Source organism: Spodoptera frugiperda, chromosome 27 (genome assembly GCF_023101765.2).
Source record: "Spodoptera frugiperda isolate SF20-4 chromosome 27, AGI-APGP_CSIRO_Sfru_2.0, whole genome shotgun sequence".
Classification (NCBI taxonomy): Eukaryota; Metazoa; Arthropoda; class Insecta; order Lepidoptera; family Noctuidae; genus Spodoptera; species Spodoptera frugiperda.
This window is the reverse complement of record NC_064238.1, coordinates 6,835,001-6,859,352: the sequence shown is the minus strand read 5'-3', so window position 1 is coordinate 6,859,352 and position 24,352 is coordinate 6,835,001. Positions and strand designations below refer to the sequence as shown.

Sequence of the window (24,352 nt, the reverse complement as noted above, 5' to 3'; positions counted from 1 at the left end):
CGTTGGGAGTGGCCCACGTCCTGTTCAGCCATACACTATTAAGAAACAATAAAGTGCACGTTAATAACATGGCCTGTACATAAATATCCGCTGGTGGAAGGCGTTTCGTATTATTTTCGTTTTATTACCTTCGGCTCGAGAGTTTGATAGAGACTTGGCTGGCGCACTAGCCCGCCAGTATAATTTCGCCGACACAGCCGGTTGCCCGCCGCCAACGTATTAAGGCGCCGAAATGAAAAGAAACCCGGAAATGGATGAAAAGTAATTTATTTTAGCGCGAGTAGGGTGACAATGGTGGCACAAGAGATAGTGACTGTAGTGTCATGTCCCAAATGTCAGGAGTGCTGGAGAGTCACACTATACATACGGAAAGGTTGTAACGTTAGGAACAATTGCTTATGATATGAAAGCAATTAAAGTTCACTTGTATTTCCATACTTTCCTCTTGATTATACAAATATCTTCGAGCGATAAGATCTCAATGACAAGATACTGCTGGCGACTTCGTGCGTAGGAGCAAACTGTTCCCTCCAGCCGAGGCAGGCCCCTCCGACGTGCCTACTCCCCAGCCTCCGGTAACACAATATTAATTTTCTAATTTCACCGCGAAATTACATCTAAACATGGGATCTAATTGGAATCCGTAATGGACTTTCGTTCAGAAAATCCTTTCTTAGCGACGAAACTCATTTCCGTTTGTTTTGGAAGCGCGAGTAGAATGCGAACAGTAAATCTATTACCTGTTTGTACTCCATACGAGTATATTATGTACATAGTTATTATAGATGTCACTGTACGTACGAGTATATATTGCCAACAAAGAACATACGGACATAACTTCAAACTCCCTTTATTGGTTAGTTCGAGCTCTATTGAAGAATAAATTGTGTAACTGGCTGCAATCTATTGTCGTTATAATATCGGAGAGTAAATGTGGATTGCTCCAATCGAGAATAATACGAAATTAATACGAATTTTGAATTTCGTTCTATTGAGATAAGAGATTGACCTCGAAAATGGAAAATTTGAATCTTAAAGGCCAGTTACATCCTTTCACAAAAACAAGTTTCCTTTCATTGACATTTTACTTATCATTTGAAAAGCAAAAAGTTTAATCAAAAACATAATATTCTGTGCCGACAATGTGGTCGCCATGATTGAACTAATAAAGTAATATGGCTACATGCTACACAAAAAATTAAATTGGCAACAAAATTTTCAAAATACTGGTTCCTTAGTAATGCTCCATAAAACATAAACATTCTTGGCATTTAATTAGTACCCTGTTATAATTGTAAGTAGTACGAATCACGAGAGTACGGCGTACATGCCGCGTAATTTACAATCGTTCATTACGTTTTGCAATTAGTTAGCCATCCCTATATGCTAACATTACAAGCCCACATTGACTATGCATCATTCTCGGAACGATATTTCTACAAGGTTTTGTGGTAAATGATCGGAATGCATATTTACGTCAATTAACGTTAATAAAGCTATTTCTGCATAAAGCTGTAAACTCCATTTTAATAGGTTATTGCAATATTCTACAACAATGTAACGATAGATATGGTATGTATGTTGTATTATGTATCATATGTATGTATATGTGTATATGTATGTGTTGACTTATAATGCAGTATTGACATATCGGTGTAATACACACTTTATTTTTATTATAACTATCATGAGACACGCTGAATTAACTAAAAAAAACACGGTTTACTCACGTAAATTAATAGAGAAAAGCTCTATTAGTTTCAAGTCACAGTCACACTCTTCATTAAAAGCAGCGTGCGCAGACGCAGCTACGTAGCGCAATCTACTTCTTTTTAGTTAATTTAATAGGTTCATACTTATTTGTTGTTCGCATGTAACGATAGATAACCTGCTTATGGTCACGTAAATAATATCACCTAAATCTAACGTGTCCCTTCATGATTGTTTTCATAAACTAACTGAGAGTCGGATCTAACTGAGATCACGTTGATTTCTGACGCTACCACCATTGATTGATGTTCTTCCAACAGATTTATTGGCTAATAAATTTATCGCAGAAGTTTCCAATCTCCATTTAGCTATTACTCTTGTACTTATTAACATGTTGACGTTGCACAGAAGAGCTCGCTTGTTAACTACGCTACTACAATAAGATGCCAAATTGCATTGTTACGACACTACATAAGATGTATTCTGTATTCATTCGCTGATACATTCGGATATATATTTTACAAGAAAATGTGCTTGTTCTATCTTTGGTACAACGTTTGATGTGACTGTGAACTCGTTAAATTAATTAAAAAATTAAGAGTAGGTTCGTTAAATTAACAAGACTTCGATGATTTTTCATGATTTCCTAAAGAGAAGGTTGAATAATCAAACTTTCAGAGTTCAATAACATTAATTTGTTTAACACAGATTTCTAAGTCCTTTAACAGTTTTTGTCTGACCTGGGGATGGGAACCGAGACCTCAATTATGTACAAAAACGACTAAATGAATAGGGTGGTTACCTTATACTAGTAATTTAATTGAATACCCGGATAATGATTAGGTAAATGCTACCCTAATATTAAACGTATTAAGGCGTGTGTGCAACAACAACTGGCGCACCCCGGTTATTACTTCTTAAATTATTCAGTTAATTGATTTTGTTGTAGTACTTAAATCTATGAAATATAATATTTATATTTCAACTAAAACTTAGAACTGAGAATAAGACGCGTGCCAACATGAAATTTGAGAAAATGAAAATGACTGCGAACATTACAAAGACTAAAATTAATTACCTTAATATATTCTAACAACAAACTAAACAGACATATTTAATTAAATTTCCATCTGCAAACGGAATTGCTATAACAGAAACCGCTTATTCAATTTAATTACGAAAACAAATACGTAATCATATGGTAAAATCTAAAGTACGATACTAATGGATTTGTATAATGATTGTGGTTGCAGCTATTCTAAATGGTCATACAGTTTATTTAGTTTTAGCCACCGGTCACTCATTAAACAATGGAGTTGATTGCGTTGTTGCGATATCCATTATGCGGGTTGTAATTAGATTTAACCAAATGCGGGTTTTGCATTAATAGCGATTAAAATGTAAAAAATTACGAGCAGGATGTTCGCCCTGAATAACGTTACTCACATTACTAAATACCTGGCCACGATACTATCTATTGTGTTGCGTACCGTTTCATACATGTTTTTTAGTTCATTCTTCATAGAGATTATCATATATTTTAGCTAGTTTTGTGTGTAGAAAGTTTAAATCAAAGAATATTATTTTACTAATATCAGTATATTTATTGTTCGTTAATAATAATTGTAGACAATTAAAATATACGTTCTAATTACACTGAGTTCTTAACTAGATCGTGGCAATAGCACATTCCAAACAGAACAATTAAATCAATATGCAACCGTGCAATATTTTATATGACCTGGCCCTTATTATAATCTTAATCGGAGTCGTTATGGTAATTAGTTGAGAATAATGTTGCAAGTAAATCTCTGTGGGTGGTTGTAAAGCGGCAAATAACGAGGTGCAAAGGTGAAGGTGCAGACGCCTTATTAAAATTCCAGCTGACCTATGGCAGCGACGCACCCTGCAACACAGCCCACCCTCCCCTATTGCCAGCATCGTTAACATTTCCGTTATTAAAAAAGTACGAGACTTTGTCATCACAGAAGTTAGTTTTTTTTAATTAAAATTATGAAATTGATATTGCTTTTACGCCGGTGCTCGCTTCCCAGCTCAACCTTGTGAAAGTTTAAATTAATTTTTGAATTAAGCCTAATGGCAGTGGTAAACGATTTCTAAGGAAAGAGTTTTCAGCAATTAAAATTTCAATTATTTGATGGCAGAAAACCGTATCTTAATTGCTTTTCATTACTGGTATAAAAAGAGGCCGGCTTAGCAATTTGCGAAGATTAATCAGCTACAACTTGAGTAGGAAATTGTTGTCTAAACAAATAGATTTAATTATGGAAATGAATTATGATGAGCGAACATTCCATTATTGATTAATGCATCGAGTGAATGAGTGCGTAGGTACATATTATTTTGAACATAACAACTGAGTAGATACAGTCACGCATGAGGGAAAATGTTTTCTTTTATAATCATACCAGTTCTTGTTAACACAGGCCGCAGATATTCAATCTACATATTAAATTAACTACTGGATGTCTGTTTGAAGCTAGTGCGGTGCTCACACAAAAACAGTTGTTTGAATTAGGAAAAGAAAAAAATGACGTAGGAACTCCGATTTTACATTATCTGGTAGAATGACTATCTTGCTCATAGTAAATCGTTGTTTATTTTCAAATCTCACTCGGTAGGCGATGAATTGTATTTTCTGTAATTTTTAGATTGTCGATATCAATAGAATAGATTTACTGGATTTTACTTGCACAAAAAACACATGTTCAAAAAAGGTTATTATTATTATTATTATTTTTCTTTTCCTTTTTATTAGCTCGGCTTCTGGGCCGGATTTTAGAGTTAGTACGGGCCAAAGCCAAGTGCTAACTCACATGGATGTATCAATTTTGGGTGCGGGTGAATGAAACATTATGTTTCGCTTAGGAACTTTCTGACTATGTGGCATGTGTTTAAAATAGCTGCTTTCTGTAGGTTTTGATATGTGTAGGACGGAAGGTCGAGGGTTTTTATGGACTGATGAAGCTGTTTAGGGATGACTCCTGTTGTTGACAGTACTTCTAGTCTAATTGCATCCAGTGTCGTAGTTGGTAATAACTTATTGTTGATTATGGCCCTTCTTTGATCACCTATTCTTTGTCTGGAGACTACCATGTCTGGAAACTGCTGAGTAAATTGTATGTGTAATGTGTTCAAATAAGCATTAGTGTCGGTTTCTAAGTTAGTGATGATGAGGTATGTACGCCAAATGAATTCATTCATTTCTTTGCTCCATTTTTTGCGCGTATTTTTAGAGCCAGCAGCGGATGACGGATTTTTAGCTGAAGTAGCTTCCGCCACAACGTCCACTGACCTTGTTGATGAAGTAGATGATCTTAATGAACGTGATGTGATAGAGAGTGATGATGGCGTAATTGATGAAAATATGGATCTCGGAGATGACGACAATGACACCGTAGATGTGTCAACATCTGTTGGAGGCACATTTGCCTGCATTGTACTTTTATTTTTATTTTTGGATCTTGTAATCATTCTTATTCCCACGAGTAGCTAGGGACTAAACAGGTCGACCACAGCAGAGCCCTGCGTTCACTGTGGCAAGGGTAAATAAAACTGGAGGTCCCCCGGTCTCCAGAGTTGGCATACTAATGACTAAGCACCCCCTTAGCCACGCAGCCCTCGGCGTATGCAACCTTGGCTTGGGTTGTATCTCTTTTGGTCGGGCTCCTACCCCAGTCAAGATAAGACTAGGAGTCAGAGCCCTTAAGCCCCACCACGTCGACAACGTAGAGATACGTCGGTGGGGTTATTATTATTATGTTTGTTCTTTACATAATCACGGGACCACAGGGTCCCGGACCTTTGGAAGGCGTACGAGGAGCCGAAGCCAACTCGCAGAGGCCCGTTGAACAATTTTAATCTAAGTGTAATGGGACATCAGCCGGCGATTATCCCTGTATGCACTATGGAAGTACACCAAAGGACAATCCCCGGTTGATGCAGGACTATTGCGAGATATGGTAAAAGGAAATGATAGGGATATGGGTGTGTGTGGCTGTGGAATAGTTAACCGGTTAACTATGGGGACTATGGCCCCTGCCCCTGACCAATATTGAAAAATACGGATAAACAGGCAGGGGGTGACTCGCAAACTCAATAGTGGGCCCCCGGAAACGGCCGCTAGCATGTAGCGACAAGGGAAGCAACATCCGTTGAGCTGCTTGAGGAAGGGGGGGCATCCCACGGCTATCAGAGCAATCCCGGAAGTACGGTCAAGACCCCTACCAGCATCTTACTGGGATACGTCCTTCCCCCAAGTGGAGCTGAAGGCAACTCCACTCTTGCGAATCTCCACTCAAACCAGCCGATTAAGGCAAGAGTGAGGTAGGAGAGGCCACTCCGGATAGTCACGAGTACTAACCGGAGTTAAAAAGTAGGGCCTCTCCCGGGAGTCAGGTCCGTGGGGTCGCCACTGCCCAACAGCTCGCCACAAGCTGCCTTGCGGACTTATTATTATTATTATTATGTATGTTCTTTACATAATCACGGGACCACAGGGTCCCGGACCTTTGGAAGGCGTACGAGGGGCCGAAGCCAACTCACAGAGGCCCGTTGAACAATTTTAATCTAAATGTAATGGGACATCAGCCGGCATTATTATTATTATTATGTATGTTCATTACATAATCACGGGACCACAGGGTCCCGGACCTTTGGAAGGCGTACGAGGGGCCAAAGCCAACTCGCAGAGGCCCGTTGAACAATTTTAATCTAAATGTAATGGGACATCAGCCGGCGATTATCCCTGTATGCACTATGGAAGTACACCAAAGGACAATCCCCGGCTGATGCAAGACTATTGTGCAATATGGAGGAAAATGATTGGGTTATGGGTGTGGGTGGCTAATGGACTGGTAAATATGGTAACTATGGACTACTATGGCCCCTGCCCCTGACCAATATTGAGAAATACGGATAAACAGGCAGGGGGTGACTCGCAAACTCAATAGTGGGCCCCCTGAAACGGCCGCTAGCATGTAGCGACAAGGGAAGCAACATCCGTTGAGCTGCTTGAGGAAGGGGAGGTATCCCACGGCTATCAGAGCAATCCCGGAAGTACGGTCAAGACCCCTACCAGCATCTTACTGGGATACGTCCTTCCCCCAAGTGGAGCTGAAGGCAACTCCACTCTTGCGAATCTCCACTCAAACCAGCCGGTTAAGGCAAGAGTGAGGTAGGAGAGGCCACTCCGGATAGTCACGAGTACTAACCGGAGTTAAAAAGTAGGGCCTCTCCCGGGAGTCAGGTCCGTGGGGTCGCCACTGCCCAACAGCTCGCCACAAGCTGCCTTGCGGACTTATTATTATGTATGTTCTTTACATAATCACGGGACCACAGGGTCCCGGACCTTTGGAAGGCGTACGAGGGGCCGAAGCCAACTCGCAGAGGCCCGTTGAACAATTTTGATCTAAATGTAATGGGACATCAGCCGGCGATTATCCCTGTATGCACTATGGAAGTACACCAAAGGACAATCCCCGGTTGATGCAGGACTATTGCGAGATATGGTAAAAGGAAATGATAGGAATATGGGTGTGGGTGGCTGTGGAATAGTTAACCGGTTAACTATGGGGACTATGGCCCCTGCCCCTGACCAATATTGAAAAATACGGATAAACAGGCAGGGGGTGACTCGCAAACTCAATAGTGGGCCCCCGGAAACGGCCGCTAGCATGTAGCGACAAGGGAAGCAACATCCGTTGAGCTGCTTGAGGAAGGGGGGGCATCCCACGGCTATCAGAGCAATCCCGGAAGTACGGTCAAGACCCCTACCAGCATCTTACTGGGATACGTCCTTCCCCCAAGTGGAGCTGAAGGCAACTCCACTCTTGCGAATCTCCACTCAAACCAGCCGATTAAGGCAAGAGTGAGGTAGGAGAGGCCACTCCGGATAGTCACGAGTACTAACCGGAGTTAAAAAGTAGGGCCTCTCCCGGGAGTCAGGTCCGTGGGGTCGCCACTGCCCAACAGCTCGCCACAAGCTGCCTTGCGGACCCACAAGCTGCCTTGCGGACCCACAAGCTGCCTTGCGGACTTATTATTTATTATTATTATTATTTATTATTTATTATTATTATGTTTGTTCATTACATAATCACGGGACCACAGGGTCCCGGACCTTTGGAAGGCGTACGAGGGGCCGAAGCCAACTCGCAGAGGCCCGTTGAACAATTTTAATCTAAATGTAATGGGACATCATGGACATTTATTATTATTATGTATGTTCTTTACATAATCACGGGACCACAGGGTCCCGGACCTTTGGAAGGCGTACGAGGGGCCGAAGCCAACTCGCAGAGGCCCGTTGAACAATTTTAATCTAAATGTAATGGGACATCAGCCGGCGATTATCCCTGTATGCACTATGGAAGTACACCAAAGGACAATCCCCGGTTGATGCAGGACTATTGTGAGATATGGTAAAAGGAAATGATAGGGATATGGGTGTGGGTGGCTGTGGAATAGTTAACCGGTTAACTATGGGGACTATGGCCCCTGCCCCTGACCAATATTGAAAAATACGGATAAACAGGCAGGGGGTGACTCGCAAACTCAATAGTGGGCCCCCGGAAACGGCCGCTAGCATGTAGCGACAAGGGAAGCAACATCCGTTGAGCTGCTTGAGGAAGGGAGGGCATCCCACGGCTATCAGAGCAATCCCGGAAGTACGGTCAAGACCCCTACCAGCATCTTACTGGGATACGTCCTTCCCCCAAGTGGAGCTGAAGGCAACTCCACTCTTGCGAATCTCCACTCAAACCAGCCGATTAAGGCAAGAGTGAGGTAGGAGAGGCCACTCCGGATAGTCACGAGTACTAACCGGAGTTAAAAAGTAGGGCCTCTCCCGGGAGTCAGGTCCGTGGGGTCGCCACTGCCCAACAGCTCGCCACAAGCTGCCTTGCGGACTTATTATTATTATTATTATTTTTGAGAAAGTATCTCTTTTCTTAGCTGTGAAGCTAGTTTCATCCATATTTACGGGCCGAGGCCAAGTAAATACAGGTGTGGTGAGTAGGGTTAGGTGTTTGTGGGTGTCGTTTGGTGATTAATCTCGTTGTCTTCTATTTGCATGAACTTTCTGACTATTCTACAGGTATTTAGAATTGCTGCTTTTTGGAGGGTTATATACAATGTTTCTTTTAGGTCTAATAATTTGAGGCTATGGAGAAGATGATTTGGAATTACACCTGTGGTGGAGAGAACTATGGGGACTACATAAACTTTATTTTGCTTCCAAATTCTTGTGACCTCATCTTTGAGTTCTGCATATTTTGTAATTTTTTCGGTAATTGTTTTTTGTATGTTGTGGGTGTTTGGTACTGCGATATCTATTAAGTAAGTTATTTTATTGATTTTGTCCTGTAGTGTTATGTCCGGTCTATTGTAATGTATTGTCCTATCGGTAAGTATGGCGCGATCGTAGTAGAGTTTGTGTGTGCTGTTTTCTAGAACGGTTTCTGGCGTGTATTTGTAGTATGGTGTGTTTGTGTTTTGTATGAGTGTGTATTTGAGTGCAAGTTTTTGGTGAATGACGTTTACTATCTGGTTGTGTCTGTGTGTGTAATCGGTTTGTGTGAGTGTTGTGCAGGCTCCTGTTATATGTTGTATAGTTTCTGGCTGTAGGTGACATTTGCGACATTTATCGTTAGTTACTGTAGGGTCTTTAATAATGAATTTCCTGTAGTTTTTAGTGTTAATAATTTGGTCCTGAATAGCTATAATAAATCCTTCGGTTTCTGGGAATAAATTTCCTATTTTTAGCCACTTATTCGAGGCGATGGTGTTTACGTGGGCTTGTTCTAAGTCATGCGGATGTCGGCCATGGAGGACTTTTCTTTTCCAGGCTTCTATCTTTTCTTTCTGCGGATCAATTTCGTTGGAGTTTTCTACATCTATTGGTTCATTTAGGTTAAGGGGTGTGTAATTGAAATCGTTGTTGACTACAGCTTTATGGATATCACTAGTTTGAGATTTCAAGTGGAAAAATGATTTTAATTTGCGGATTTGCTTTTGCCAGAGCTGATAGATGTCTATTAAGCCTCTCCCACCATTTTGTCTTTTAATGGTGAGCCTCTCTATTGCCGATTTTGGATGTAAATTATTATGTTTGGTGAGTGTAGTGCGTGTTGTGCGTTCTAGTTGTTCTGCGTCGGTTTTTGTCCATTTAATGACACCGAAAGAATAGGTTAACACCGGAACAGCGAAAGTGTTAATGGCTTTAATAAGATGTTTTCCCGAAAGTTGTGTTTTACATATTGCGTTTAATCGTCTTCTGTATTCGGCAGTGAGTGTATTTTTTATTTTTACGTGGTCTAATCCTTTAAGTTGTGTGTAGCCTAAATACTTATATAAGTCGGTCTGTTCCATTGCTGTTATAGTGTCTCTGTCATTAACTACATAGTCGCCAGGCCGTATTTTGCCTCGTATAATGTGTAAAGTCTTACATTTGTCTAAACCAAATTCCATATTAATGTCCTTGCTAAAAGTTGCTGTTATGTCTATTAGATTTTTCATTTCTTTTTCTGATTTAGCGTACAGTTTAATGTCATCCATATATACTAGATGTGAGACTATTGTTTCTTCAGAGTTATGTTTGAGGCAATATCCGGCATGGCAACGCTGCAGCAAATGAGAGAGAGGATTCAGGGCGAGGCAGAACCACAAGGGGCTTAGGGAGTCTCCTTGGTAGATACCTTTCTTGATACTTATCTGTCGTGTAATGATGTTATTGTTGGTAGTATTAATCAGTAGTGTAGTTTTCCAATGAGGCATTATGTTACGAAGAAAATCTATAATTTTATTATTTATTTTATATATCTCTAATATTTGTATCAACCAAGAATGTGGGACACTATCAAAGGCTTTTTTATAGTCAATGTAAGTACAATGAAGATTTCTATTTTTGGATGTGGCGTGTTTGTGTATAGTGGAATCGATGATTAATTGTTCTTTGCACCCCATGTGGCCTCGCCTGCATCCCTTCTGTTCCTCTGCCATTATTTTATGTCGTTCTATGTGTGAATTAATTTTGATTGTAATAGCTGATGTGAGTATTTTGTAAATTGTGGGTAAACAGGTGATAGGTCTGTACTGTGAAGGCTGTGGTGAATGTTTAGCTTTGGGTAACATGTACGTTATTCCTGTCGCTATGAATTCCGGTATTCTTTGCTTACCTAAGACTATTTCAGTTAAATTTTTAGCTATGTGTTTATGTAGGATAGTTAATTTCTTATACCAAAAATTATGTACTTTGTCTATTCCAGGGGATTTCCAGTTATGTAGTCTAGCTGTTACGTTTGCAATATCAGATTCTGTGATTTCTATAAATTCCATTTCATCTATACCTATCCACTTTGTTTCTTCCTCTGTTACCCAAGCAGCTCTATCATTATGATTAACTGATTCTTCCCAAATTCCCGCCCAAAATGCTTCTAGTTGTTCTTTTGATGGTGTCGTGTTCAGGTCGTCTGTTATGTTGGTGTGTGATGTATTTAGTTTTCTGTAGAATATTTTTTCGTTTGTTGTAAATATGGTGTTATCATTTCTGCGTTGTTGTGCTTTTTTGTATCTTCTAAGTCTGTGTACTTTTAGTGCTAGTTTTTGTTTCAATGTATCTAAGAATTCCTCGGGTGTACGGTTGTCATTTTCGTGTCTGGTGTGTATGCGTGTGTTTTTAAAAATTGCCTCTACTTTTCTGACTACTTTATGTGATCTATTGTTATTAATGTATTGTGTAAGTCTACCACAATCTGCTCTTAATTTTTCTATACCTTTTTCTAATCTTTGTTGCCATGGTGGCTTAATGCTGGTCCTTGGCCTTCTGTTTCCTGTTTCTCCTGTTATTTTAAAATTTAGTTCTTCCGATATGACTAAAGCTGTACAGTATATAATAGTGTGTAAGTCTGTAAGTTGGGCTTCTTCTGAGATAAAATGTGCGATAATACTTTCATTAAACAAATTGACTAACCTAAAAAGGTTACGATTATACGGGAGCTTCGGTAACCTTGGTCGTGATGCGGGATCCATACCTGAATATTGTGTGAGTGTCGTTTTGAACTTGTCGTATATTTGTTGTGTGTATTCTTCTGTGATTGTCGCTTGTTCTACTGGGGCTAAGGTGTCGATATCATTTTCTAGGGTTAATGTGATAGAGTCTGTTTGTGTAGATGAGTGTGTTGTTTGTGTGTAGTTATATGGTTGTGATTGCGTGTTAAGAGGTTGTGTTTGAGTGAACGGGTGTGTTTGTTGATCGTTTGTTTGTATGTTTTGCGGACTCGATGTTGTGACTTGACTATTTTCTGATTCTGCTTCTAGTTGTTGCCGTATTTCTTCTTTTATTTGGTCTATAATTTGTGGGGATAAGAGATTATTTCTAACTATTGTTCTTCTTTGGTCTGAAATTCGCTGTTCGGATACATTAACATCAGGATATTGTCGGCAGAAGAGTTCATGCAAGACTTTTCTGTAAATGGTCATGTCAGTTTCTAATTTCGTGATGTAGAAGTAAGTTCGCATGATGAATATGTTTACTTCTTTACTCCACTTCATGCGAACTCTAGGTTTTCCAGCCTTGGTGGACGCGGGTAGAAAGGCATTTGCCCCCCGCGCAACATCCAAGGCCGGAGTAAGTGAAACGGTGTGAGAAACTGGTGACGACGGTATGGATGGTGATGAGGATCTAGACGGTGTGTATGATATGGTACTGGGGCTATATGGCTCCAGTGGTGTGTTTGATCTGTTTGTTTGTGTGTCGCCGTCGTCACTGATATCGGCTGTAGTATCTTTGTTGGTGGGAGCCCGCCTGCTCAACTCCGCACCACTGACGGTTCGCATGCTGAAACACCCAGCGTCAGCTCCAGGTGTGCCCCGGCGATCGCCCCCGGGCAGCGGTCCTATACGTTTCCTCTTTGAACGAGTCTCCATTTTGAATGGGTATCCAGAGCCACGTTAGCCACGCCAGTAATTTCGTAGTCGTGTGTCCGCCCCCCACGTGATCAGATGGTCGATCCGGACGTGTGGTTGTTTAGGGGGCGGTATACCTAGGTACTAAAATATTAAATAACCGTGTTTATCGATATTATCGTAGGCTATACATCTCATAAAATAGCTTATTCAATTTTACTTTGTTTAACGAAGTGGAAAATTAGTGAGACGAATAGACGATTATTTATAGCTGTCTGTTGAGTTCTTGATGATTTATGCTATACAGTTTTTTTGGTTTTAGTTAACTGTTACATTTACACAGTTGAAACAGAGAGTACCTATAAAAATGTGGTTAATAATGAAAAGTAAATTTATCGTGCACATCACTAGATGATACATCGTATCCCGAAACGACAATCAAACGTATACAAAGTCGAGACAATCTACGTCATAAATTATTTTCTCAGAGAAAGGCTCCGGGCGAAACTTAAGCCTGACATAAGTGGGCAATAAACTTCAGCCAATTTGGAGATTCGCATCTGGAGGCTCTTATTAAAGCCCGAAAGTTAGTCCTTTTCATCCATCACTCGTAATACGTGTGTGAGTTATTGTATGAAAAATTGAAGAATAAATTGAGTCGCTGCAGCAGCGGCGAGACATAAATCCCAACTGAGCCCTCAATATTGTTTTAAAGGGGAAGTGGCCATAAATTTTATCAGGGCCGCCCAGCGCCGCCGCTGCCGCCACGCTACGGCACACCACGCCACGCTGCCGTGCCGCCTCGCAGCCGCACTGTCTCCGCAATTTTCCGCCGGTGCCCGTGCTGCATTTGATGCTCATGTGAATTTGTTTTGTTGTTTCACAAGAAATTGAAATCTTCTTCATGGATAACTACGTTATCGTGAAATATGAGGTAATAACCACGTGTACGAAAATGGCCAATGCGGCAGTCTCCAGCACTCGTGGTAGTAAATCGACGAGCCGTGACATGTTTACACTATTTAGTATTACATCTAACACGCTCGCGATTGAGAACTCGAGACAAGACACCAACTTAAGTGTTTACTCTTAGATGGAATTGGCCAATCCATAATCCTACTAAAACTGTCGGCCAATAAATGTATTGGCTTGCAACTCAAAAATAGCTGCAGCAAACACATTTACAGTCTGACCACCGCACACAGGCATTTACGTTTCAAATACTATTTTAAACGACACTTTGATTGAAATTAATTAAATTTTGTGACAAGGTATTAATCGCTGTCATTGGATTATTCGTTATATGTATTTTCATTTACAATATGGATGTTATGAAACAAACATTAATATAGCTAGGCAGGCAGCGGACACAATATTTGCAGATTGTGTCACAAAGCTGGCATATCAAATATCTTTACTGTTTTATATCGGCCATCAACCGTTTAAAAGACACAGACTACAATCAGCAATACTGTAGAAAAACATAGTCCGTACAAGTTTGTGGGGCACAATAAAAAATCGCTTATTTTTATCAATACGATCTGGGTGTCGGACATTTCGCATAAATGTGATATTGCAATATCGTTCGTCCCCTTTTTAATATCGCGACGGACGGCACTGGGCGGTTTATGGCACAACCCTTCCCGCGTTTTATTCGCGACCTGTTTGTCCTAATATTATGAAAAAATTGACGTCGGCAAAACGAAAACGTCTGCTTATATTTTTTTGTTCCTTGATTTACTTTTTGTCTAGTAGTAGTAGTAGCCGCTATTTATTTAACGTAAGTAGAACTCAATTCTGTCTTAAATATTCATATCGTGTATTCAATGTTTACAAGGCCTCTAACAGCTTGTAAACAATGATCTTAAAAATTAAAAATCGGGTTTTAAGTACATACCTACATAAATGCAATCTTATGATTACAACGCTGTTAAAATTTTCAGTGTGTTCTGGCACAGATGATTTACTCACATATAAATAAGTCAGATCATCTTTGCACGTTCATATTAATTAGACTTTTAATCGTTAATAAGTAAGCAGGCGAAATTCTTGAGATCACAACACAAAAGAAGTATGAAGCATTATATCAAATACAGTTTGTATGAAGAGATGCAATATGTATAAAGTTTATTAAGGCGGGTACTCACTGTTGGCGTTGTCAGGCTTGTGCATGGCCGGCGGGTCTCGGATCATGGCGAGGTCGTCACTCGCACATTACACAACACTTGTGTTCTGTAACAAAAGCAAATATATGTCAACATTATGCAGTAACTTACTCATCGTTATTTAAATCGATTGCTCAGTTAGCCGGTAATGGTGACAGTTACGATTGTTTAACACGGAACCCTTGTTTTGTTCTGTTTATTGGCTTTGCTTTTCTGGTATGGTTACATAGACAGAAAAAAGTAATCATTTTATGTCACAAAATAATAAATATATTCAAACATAATGTTGGTACCACTCAAAATTCTATTCACAAACTCAGTCTCCAAGCACTTGCGTCCAAATTATACAAGTGCACCTACATCGATGTTGTATGCAAAGATGTCCTTATTTACAAAGAATCCCAGCCCGAGCTGAAGGAAGGTAAGTAATACGCTGAGAGCGGAGCCGGCAGCACGCGTCTAGCTACGAAACCTCATTAGAATAAACGATATCCTCTCCTTACGTCCACTCCGCGAGACCTTATTACTCCGACAAACTGCCGTCAAACGGTACCAACCAGCTAACAAGGACTCTACACGAAATAAACTCTATAAACTACACGCTAGAGTCCCATTTCCAATAACTAAACACAACTGGAGCTACACATAATAATTTTCTGTCTTAGAAATACGCTGTAGAGTCCAATTTCAAATGTAACATGAATAACAAACGCACTATCTGGTGGTATTATTCCGTAAAGGTTGAGACGTCCAAGCAAAGCTGTAAATTGAAACTAGGGGAGGCACTAATATCTCTTGTGGCTTGTCGCGTGTGCATATTGGATGTCATCAATTTTCTAACGCCTTAAATGGAAGCACCTAACTCTGGCAAACTTTTGTAAAGCTATTTGCCCATAATTCAATGTACATTTTGCTTTAGAGGAGTAGAAAGACTAAATTATCTATATGAGTTCATAATTAAAGAAATCTGATATTATCTCTATAAAGTTTCTCTTTATTTATATCAGTGTTTTAAAACGGAACGGCCACCAAAGTGGAATCGCTTCCAAATAGATAGCAAGACTACGAACGCGGTCACAAATGTCGGAAGCCCGTCCTTTATCATCTGGACCACTAGTCGCAATGAAGCGATCCATCTTTGGAATACTTTGAAGCGATTTATAGGCTTCCGGCGCCGGCGCAACTTACGACCGTCTTTTGTACATTTAATAGACAATACTGATCATAAATATCAGCTACTTAACGTTTAGTTCAGTGTTGGAGCATATTGAAATGTTTAATAGAAAATAATTAAATAGAGTTATTTCTTTGTTGCTTTTCATAGTAATCATTATAGATAAGTATTTAAAATATCATTGAACTGAAAAAAATAGAAAGGAGAAATGGCATAGTTTGAAATGCAAACAAGCAGCTCGCCACGTTAATACTGATAGTGTAACGAACAAAGTGCCATTAATTGTGGAGACACCTGTTATGTGGTTAATGCGCGGCATTCGACGTGTCCACTGTGCCACGCCGTGCGCCGCACCGGTATGCGGCACCGTATCGGTTATTCATGCTCACCATTCACAGATAGCTGCCAGCCTACGAAGATGTGAATACAAAACGCGTCATTGAGTTACTGATTAAATCTCAAGCTTTAATTGGAAATCACATTCTAATATGCTCCGTATACGCTTTGGTTATTTATACACACGTCCGAAAACTAAAGATTAAAACATTGAATATAAAACTCCATCAGTCAAAAATAACATCGTATACACGTATAAAATAAAACAGAATATGCTATCAAACTTGAGTGGAATGAAAAAATTTTATAACCGCATCGAAATTCCCATCAGCACCTGTTACAAAGGCGGCTATCAAATTACCCGCGACATATCCGCGGAGCGCGCCGGAGCGAGCACGCCTCCATCCATAAATACGGTATTCGTTATGCATTTCTCATATTCATGAATCCGTTTTATTGGCCCCAATAAAATATGAACATCTCAGAATGGATATGAGAGAGCGGGCAAATCTAATATGGATTGCTGTGCGCCGGATTCGGTCCGATCGGCGGGTGGGGACGGACAGCTGCGCCGCGCTCCAGCCGCACCAATCAGTAATGCTGCCATTTATCTTTTCAACAATACCTTGAGTTTAACCACCCACCTAAAGCCCATCTTTACTACACCGCAAACAATCGCATCTTGTCGACTTATGTGACAACGATCACACAAAGAATGTGTTACCCCCGCAGTAATCTGTCGCTACTTGTAGTGTGAGACTGACAAACGATCCCCGAGGCAGCGCCTAGCACATAATGCGAATTTAAAGGACTTTGCCCCACTAAACCACCTGAAGAAAAGGGCAGTACTCCGTCGACGTGTCAAAAATTCAACAGAGTGCCGGGATAAGTGGAATGGATGACGGGCGTCGCAGTACCGGATAAAATATTCTACGTCAAATCGTACGTCACCGGCTCTCGACTTGTTCTCGCCGAGAGTACTTCGCGGAAGTCGATTATTTATTCGCTTTTACGTCAGCTATAATACTCTGCTTTTGTGCCCTTTCCGATTTATATGCGCCCATCGAAGTGTTTTATAATATGAGAGAAAGTTACACCAAACCACGCAGTGGCTAATTTTATTCCGGCGGTGATCTGACAAGCAAGCGATAAGCGGATGTTCAGTTAACTTACGTTACAAATTGTGTTAATGAATTACATTATTATTAATTAAAATATTACATAACTAATGCTTTGCGGGCCGTAAAGTACCCAATTGTATAGACAGTAAAAGGGTTATACAAAAGTTTCCCTATAAATGAGGGTGACTAGTAGTTGACTACCGGAATGTAGGGCGTTATGATTATGTTATCAACACGATCAATTAAGCAACATTACGTTAAAATTCACCCCAGCCATCAATTACGTGGCAGCCGGCCGGCGCGTCGTCAAACATCGAGAAAGGCGAAGTATGGACCTCCCCGACGTTGCAGTGACAAATGTAAATTGTATCATGAAACATCTTGAAAATGAACTCTTCCCACGGAATATGAATGTAAGCAATGATTGTTGTTTTGATACTTTACCGCGTCAATGTAATCTGTAAGACAGTCCCTTCTGACTTCGCTGATCGGATTCATTATTCACCGGAGGAGAGCAATTAAACCTCCACTAATCAATCTCAAACTTCAGGCTGAGCTGAACTCTAATCAAGAAAACTCCTATTCTGTGAAAGCTTTTCGAACAAAATTTAACTTAATTAAAAATGTAAATTAAATTCCTAGTCGCTTCCACAAGCATGACGTCGCCGGGCCCGGCACCGCCGCCGCGCGCCCCGCACACAGCGCTCGGGGCTTTTGATTGCAGCTAAAAGGTTTGGGATTAGTGCGCGAAAGAGCTTTCAGTGCATTTGTAGAGCTTTTAAGTGGGAAGCTTTCGCTTAAGACACTTACATACAATGTAAATTTTATGTAGATAGCTACCTTGTGAGTGTATCTTAGCAACTTTTAAAATAGTCCTTCCGCTTAATGCTCTAATACAAAGTGAAGTTTCGATAAATAAAGTGAATAGACAAAGTGGTGTTATCGCTAATTTTGTTTGTTTTAGAAGTGTATCTGCAGACAAACAGCGCTAAGCGAAGGGGTTGAGGGGTGAATGGGAGGCGTCCAGAGGGAGCGGCTCTGACCAAGGAAGTTCGGTGTCCGGAAATAAACCGCCCGTAAAATTGTCAATTCCGAGGGAGCGCCGGCGCCTGGGCCCGACAATTTTGAAGCGTGCGGTTCTACCGGCCCGCTGAGCGCCGCGCGCCGGCCCGATTCAATGTTTAAAAGGCATCTCATGTCAGCACTTTATTTTGATTTCCCAACAACTTTATTATTTAAGTATGTTGCGACTAGGCAGCTACATACATCCGTCTCCGTTTTCGAATCGGAATTAAAAGAAGCAAATAAATAAAATGTGAAGTACGTACGAGTGTTGCAGCTCACGCTCTACACGTCAGCAAAATGCGCATTGCCATCTGGGTGTGCGCCAAAACAATCACTGTTATTCAGTACTTAGCTGCGCGATACAGTAAATTACACAACATTGTTTCACAGTCATTAATTCAGCGATTTCGCGATTAAAATTTAATTACATCCAACTGTCGGTACACAAAGCCATCAGATAGAGAGAAGATTGAAAAATGGTTAAAAGCGTTAGGGAGTGATGTAAAAGAAAATTGGGCGAGATATATGATGAGTAGCACACGCAGATAACACACGCATAACCCATCCAATCACAAGGAGCAGCGAGCAGAAAGCTTATTATCGAGACGCGGCGTTGCGTCACCCGGGTAATGAGGAGAGCGAGACGCGACCTCTGGGCGGACACGGGACGGACGCGGGCCGGACCGGCTCCCGGCCAGCTCCCGGTCAGCTCCCGGCACGGACTGCACACGTGCACCTATCCGACGCTACAACCCTCGCGCTTTTTGAACTGAGATCATCGCGACGCTCATCCGTGAAATTGATTCTCGAGAAAAGGAAAGACTAAAAGATAAATAAAAAGGAAATAGGAAAACACAAGCTAAGATTTGGCGTGAAATTGTTTTTCAGCACCCGGCCGCCCGCACCGCTACGTAGCCGCGTCGCCGTCGCCGGCCCGCCTCGGGAATTTCCCAATTACTGGGTGTGAATGTATCTACTTGATTACGTAATGGATACTTTAAACACCCAACTTGGAACGCTCAACTGTTATAGTGCTGTACCAACTTGTTAATAGCACAATGGTCTTGACGAGTTGACTATAATATTCTTCAAATGGAAACACCTAAACAAACTTACTTTGTTTGATTAAGTCGTTTGTTCTTCATTTAACTTTATTATATTTATTAGTCATGGGATAACCTAATATCAGGGATGTCACGCTGTCTGTTAGCGTAACACATTCAAGGAGAGAGTATAACTACCTAACGGATCGGTCGAATTGGGATCTTAAAACACTGTGACATCTCATCCACTACGTGATCCATTTGCCGAAGTAAGAAGCAATCTCATTCAATACCCGGCCGCCCCCACCCCTCGCCCCTGCGCGCCTAGGGTTGCTAACAATGCGATACTTTGTGCGCGCCCGCGCCCCTATCACGGAACGCAATAAAACTTTACATTCCTCTTTAACTACTTTCCTGTAGTTATCAGCGTGTGATACGAAATGGGGCATAAATACAGAATTGTTTGTTGTTTGAATTTGTTCTAGCTAACTTAATATGGTGGCTGAGCGTAATTCGATCAACTTGAACAAGCTATTACACAGTTTGTTTTATATTTACATGAATTTGTAACAGCCGACAATAATGGTAATTATTTACGTTTACATCGATCCGTATTTAATAACGTTTCTGGGAACAAACAGGTCAAAGAAAACTCGAAACGAAAACTTTTTCAATAACCTTTCAGAATATTCGGCATAATACAGAATAATATCATTCTCTGAAACGGCGAGCGTCGTCAACCCTAACATAGTAGCGAGTATCGCTTTCCCCGATTGTATTAGATTCAGCTGCCCTTTTCATCTACATGTCGTTCTCTCTACCTCTCAAGAGGGTCGCGCGACTAGTGGATATGCCGCGGACAGACGAGCGTTTCTTACAAACTATACCGTCCCTCGGTTTTCTTTACGGCGCTATTATTGTTTTCTATTAGAATCATACTATTATATTAAACCTACATAAAACTACAATTCCAGATTACTATACTGAACACTAGAATATTTAACTTTGTCACACAAAATATGAATAGGCAATGAGCATACCTAATGTGTAGGAAAAATACTACACAATTTATCAACAAATTCGATCAAGAATCGCGTTTGTACGGCATAGTTGTCGCCTATAGGCCCGTGATGGAATTTAGATCACTATCGGGAGGTCACCATCGGCGCACAAAAACTATTTTCATCTAAAAACTCATCTATATTTTGTCGAAAAACTATGAATATGATTATCCACACCATTCCAAAGGCTATCATCCAATAAACCTGGTAGGTACCAAAGGTATCAAATCTTTTTCGTCCGTAGTGAAATTGAATATTTATCCGGGTAGTATCTCTATTCCGGAACAATTTTTATGTAGGGGGAATACAATCTCAAGATATTTGGGAGGGCCACTCCACGAGGATATTGGCAAATACCTTGCCTACATTACCTTTATTGCCTCGCGACGTTGCGTGCCCGATTTGATCGTATCTACGATTATTTGCGTATTATTCAATGTTTCTAAATGTTATTCGAGTTCAACTCTAATTCGTTATTCATGAAGCCGATAACAAAGAGTAAAGTTTAATGCAATATTCATCATTGTCTGTAATGCACTGCTGTTCATGTTCATCGGTGCTCATTTACATCTTTAACTCTAATTAACAATACTGCCATGTAAACAATGCCCATCAATGACGTTTGTTTGTACTTTCAACTCAATTACCCTGTAATATACAATGACCATAATTGATTGAAGTAATTTGGAATGTAACAGTTTTACTTAATTGCTATATTGAAGACAAAGATGTTTTTTATTTAGTTTTTATTTAGCAAATCGTGACATCTATGACGTCTGTTTCTACAATAAGCAATTAGGGTACCTACAAGTTTGTACACAGTACAGAGGTGTATCAAATCGAACCTCCTTTAATCTACCCACGAGGCGGGCGAGGCGCGAAACCGCTGGTTGAAATGTAATTTGCGCAAATTAAACCGGACAGTCTGCATAATTTAGCACATAAAGCTCGCCGCCATAAGCCGGACTCTTATAATTGAGTGGACCGGACGTAATGGTGTGTTTCACGCCATCAATTTACCCATGACACACAACTTGTGTAAATGTCGCCATTGATTTCGATTAATGTCGCGTTCCATTCAATATTTCGGTACTCATACTCTTTGTTCATTTACGAATTACCAGAAGAAAGGTCAAACAAATTGGAGTTAATTTAATGTCCTTGTATGCTGAGTAATTACCCACAAATATTTATCAAAAATACCTGACAACATAATAAACGTAATACTCGCAGTCAAGTTTCACAAAAACGTTTTTATATTAAAATATATCTCGCAATTATTATTTAAAGTTAATTGGATAAATTCCTAGAATTAATTTTACGAACAGGTTACCTATATGTAACTAAGTATGTTCTTAATACACAGTATAAGCTAACTTGATTATTCACCCGTGTAATTATTTTAAATGACTCAGACATTAAGAAACCATTCAATCAAAATTAATGAAATTATGTCTGTTACAATAACGATAACATTTTAAAAGGGCAGGCCTTAATTAACATTACTTATTAGTCGTTTATCTCAAAAATCAACCGAACGTGATCTACTTTTGACGTTCGATTCCTACACTTACGTGTACCAGAAAAGGTAATCAACAATCATATTGCTGAAGGAATTATGAGTCTTTATAGTTATTGGTACCTTAAATACTACGTAGATTGAAGTCCGTCAACTAATACGTGTTGTCATTATTACCCAGTATTTACAACAGGTAAATGAAACCCTTGTATCAGGGTGCAATCACCCTTAGTTTACCCATTTAAACAGTTCACAAAAGCGAAGCAGCGAGTAGACTGAGTCACGTATAGTTTAGCGTATGGATCGCTTGCGGTACACTTCCCCCACGTAATTGTCATTGTAACACGTCGCTGTAGATTCAGCGATAATGTAGCTAATTAACGCTCAGACGACCGAGGCTGATTGTGGCGCTGCAGCGCTGTTACGTTGACTTAAGCTGCAATAACTTAGCGCGAGTGCAGTAAATAAGTGTTCGTGATCGTCGTCCACTAGGTATTTTAATGAGATTTAATAGCGGCGGTCTGTCAGTCGCTGCACTCGCTACTCGCCCCGCCGGCGGCTCCACGACCGGCGCACAAGCAACGCTGTCGGCTTTTAAGGCCTTAATTGGTTCCGTACATGTTTAATCCGCTTAATGGTTGTTTTGTCGGACAACATACAATAACAAAATCCGGTTTCTACGCCGATAATACTGATTGATGTCAAACCTTAAACACTTGTCACTAGACCAGCTTGTCATTAGGCAAATAGGCTTGTGACAGACATTTTCGATCTCGTTCCAGTGACCGATGTAAGGTGCTTTTTTATTTTAACAACGGTTGATATTTGTGTAACTGTATATCTGCATTAGGTACCAACAAGCAGCATCTACCTGCCTACGTTCACTGAAACCTCTGAAATAACTGAATAATTTAATGACTTCATTAGAAGGGCAGCGTTGGATACTAATCGTTATTTATAGACAATAAATTGTTATATTCATACTGGCCGGAGCGGAAGGCGCATAAATTCGACGAGCGAATGTCGGGTTGACACCTGTGATTGCATTTACAATGCTAATTCACGGCACAATATCACGTCATCTGCCGCCGCGCTTCACATTTTCACAATCGCGCCGCTGACACACAGCCAGCTCCGCGCCGTGTCGCCGGCGTGTCACCAGCGTGCCGCCATGTCGCCGCACCCAAATATTCAGTTAATGTCACAGCGACATTTTACTAACCGCAAGTTTTTACAATATCCAAGTTAATTACATTATTGGCAGCGCACCAAGCGCGTGCAAATGGCCCACAACGACGCCCAACAACATAATATCCGATATTGACACAACCCGTGGAAATGATTGATGATTTAAATTCATTATTAAAAAGATAAAACGGGAGTGGGTCGTTACACGTCGAGATAAGCCGGCGGATAAGCGGCCGCAATCCATTATCGAGCAGTTAATTGATAATTACTTTCTTCCATTACGCCGAACGAAAAACGTGGTGATTAACTCAGAATCGCTTTAACGAGCACAATGGGTCGACGTTCAATTAAAAACCCTTGTCGAATGTCGACGGCTTCGCAGAAAAGAGGAATCGACGCTGACTCAATCTCGTATACATGGAATAAGGAATTACTCGCGTGCGGAAAGTTTTTAATTAAATATTCACCCGTTTTGTAATTAAGACGCGATTCAATTGAGCACAATGGAGTTTCGTGCGGCGCTTTCCAAAGAAATCGGAGACAGCTTTAACGTTTTAATTTAATGCTCGCTTACCAACAGACATATGAATGTTTTACTTAACCTCTGTGTCGTCAAGTCACTTTAACAACTTTTTCTGAGCCAAACTAAGCTTTGATCGTTTCGTATTGACCATAATTAAAAGTTGCATAAAAGCTTTAAAAATTATTATCTTGTGTACGCAAAATGATTTAATCAATGTTGAGGAATTTAAGGTAAATAATAATTTTAAAGCTTCGCATCTTTTCACAGTATGTATGATTGTATGTATATTGGAGTATTGGTGTATTGGGGCGACATAGACAACAGACGCGCCCGCGCCGGCGACCCTCCTGTACGTTACATGTGCCGCATTTGAGCGTAATTTAAATGCATGCACATTACTCGCGAACGACGTTCTACACAATACCTTAATTTATTATAAATAGCTTTATTACATGACCGCACTCGTCAGTGGCTTTTTGAGTAAATTCATGCTTTATAACGAGCGTGTTAACTCGAGAACT

The 24,352-nt window shown here is 40.5% G+C and overlaps 2 protein-coding genes across 8 annotated transcripts in view; both read right to left on the bottom strand.

Moving 5' to 3' along the window:
- Nucleotides 1–24,352, bottom strand: part of LOC118263338 (LIM domain only protein 3-like) — a 45,144-nt gene that overhangs the window by 5,767 nt on the left and 15,025 nt on the right. For 2 of the 3 annotated variants that reach the window (XM_050705192.1, XM_050705193.1), the window contains exon 2: nt 14,784–14,868. In XM_050705192.1, the coding sequence (XP_050561149.1) occupies nt 14,784–14,829 (46 nt within the window). In that variant the 5' untranslated portion in view covers nt 14,830–14,868. Of the gene's footprint in view, nt 1–14,783; nt 14,869–15,094; nt 15,119–24,352 lie in introns of those variants that run through there. The other variant, XM_035575267.2, reaches the window with a different exon arrangement.
- Nucleotides 6,328–12,761, bottom strand: LOC126912570 (uncharacterized). 5 transcript variants are annotated; one of them, XM_050705188.1, is made up of 2 exons: nt 7,082–12,761; nt 6,328–6,384 (listed from the first exon to the last, which is right to left on the bottom strand). In XM_050705188.1, exon 1 carries the CDS (start codon nt 12,655–12,657, stop codon nt 8,752–8,754), a length of 3,906 nt encoding a protein of 1,301 aa, XP_050561145.1. In that variant the 5' UTR covers nt 12,658–12,761; the 3' UTR covers nt 6,328–6,384; nt 7,082–8,751. The 5 variants fall into 5 exon arrangements, with proteins under 5 accessions (XP_050561145.1, XP_050561146.1, XP_050561148.1 ...); XM_050705189.1 differs by having other exon boundaries at nt 7,853–12,761; XM_050705191.1 differs by having other exon boundaries at nt 7,994–12,761.

What these genes read in the sequence shown, in the direction of transcription:
- LOC126912570 (XM_050705188.1), bottom strand. Translation starts at nt 12,657, where the DNA reads ATGGAGACTCGTTCAAAGAGGAAACGTATAGGACCGCTGCCCGGGGGC.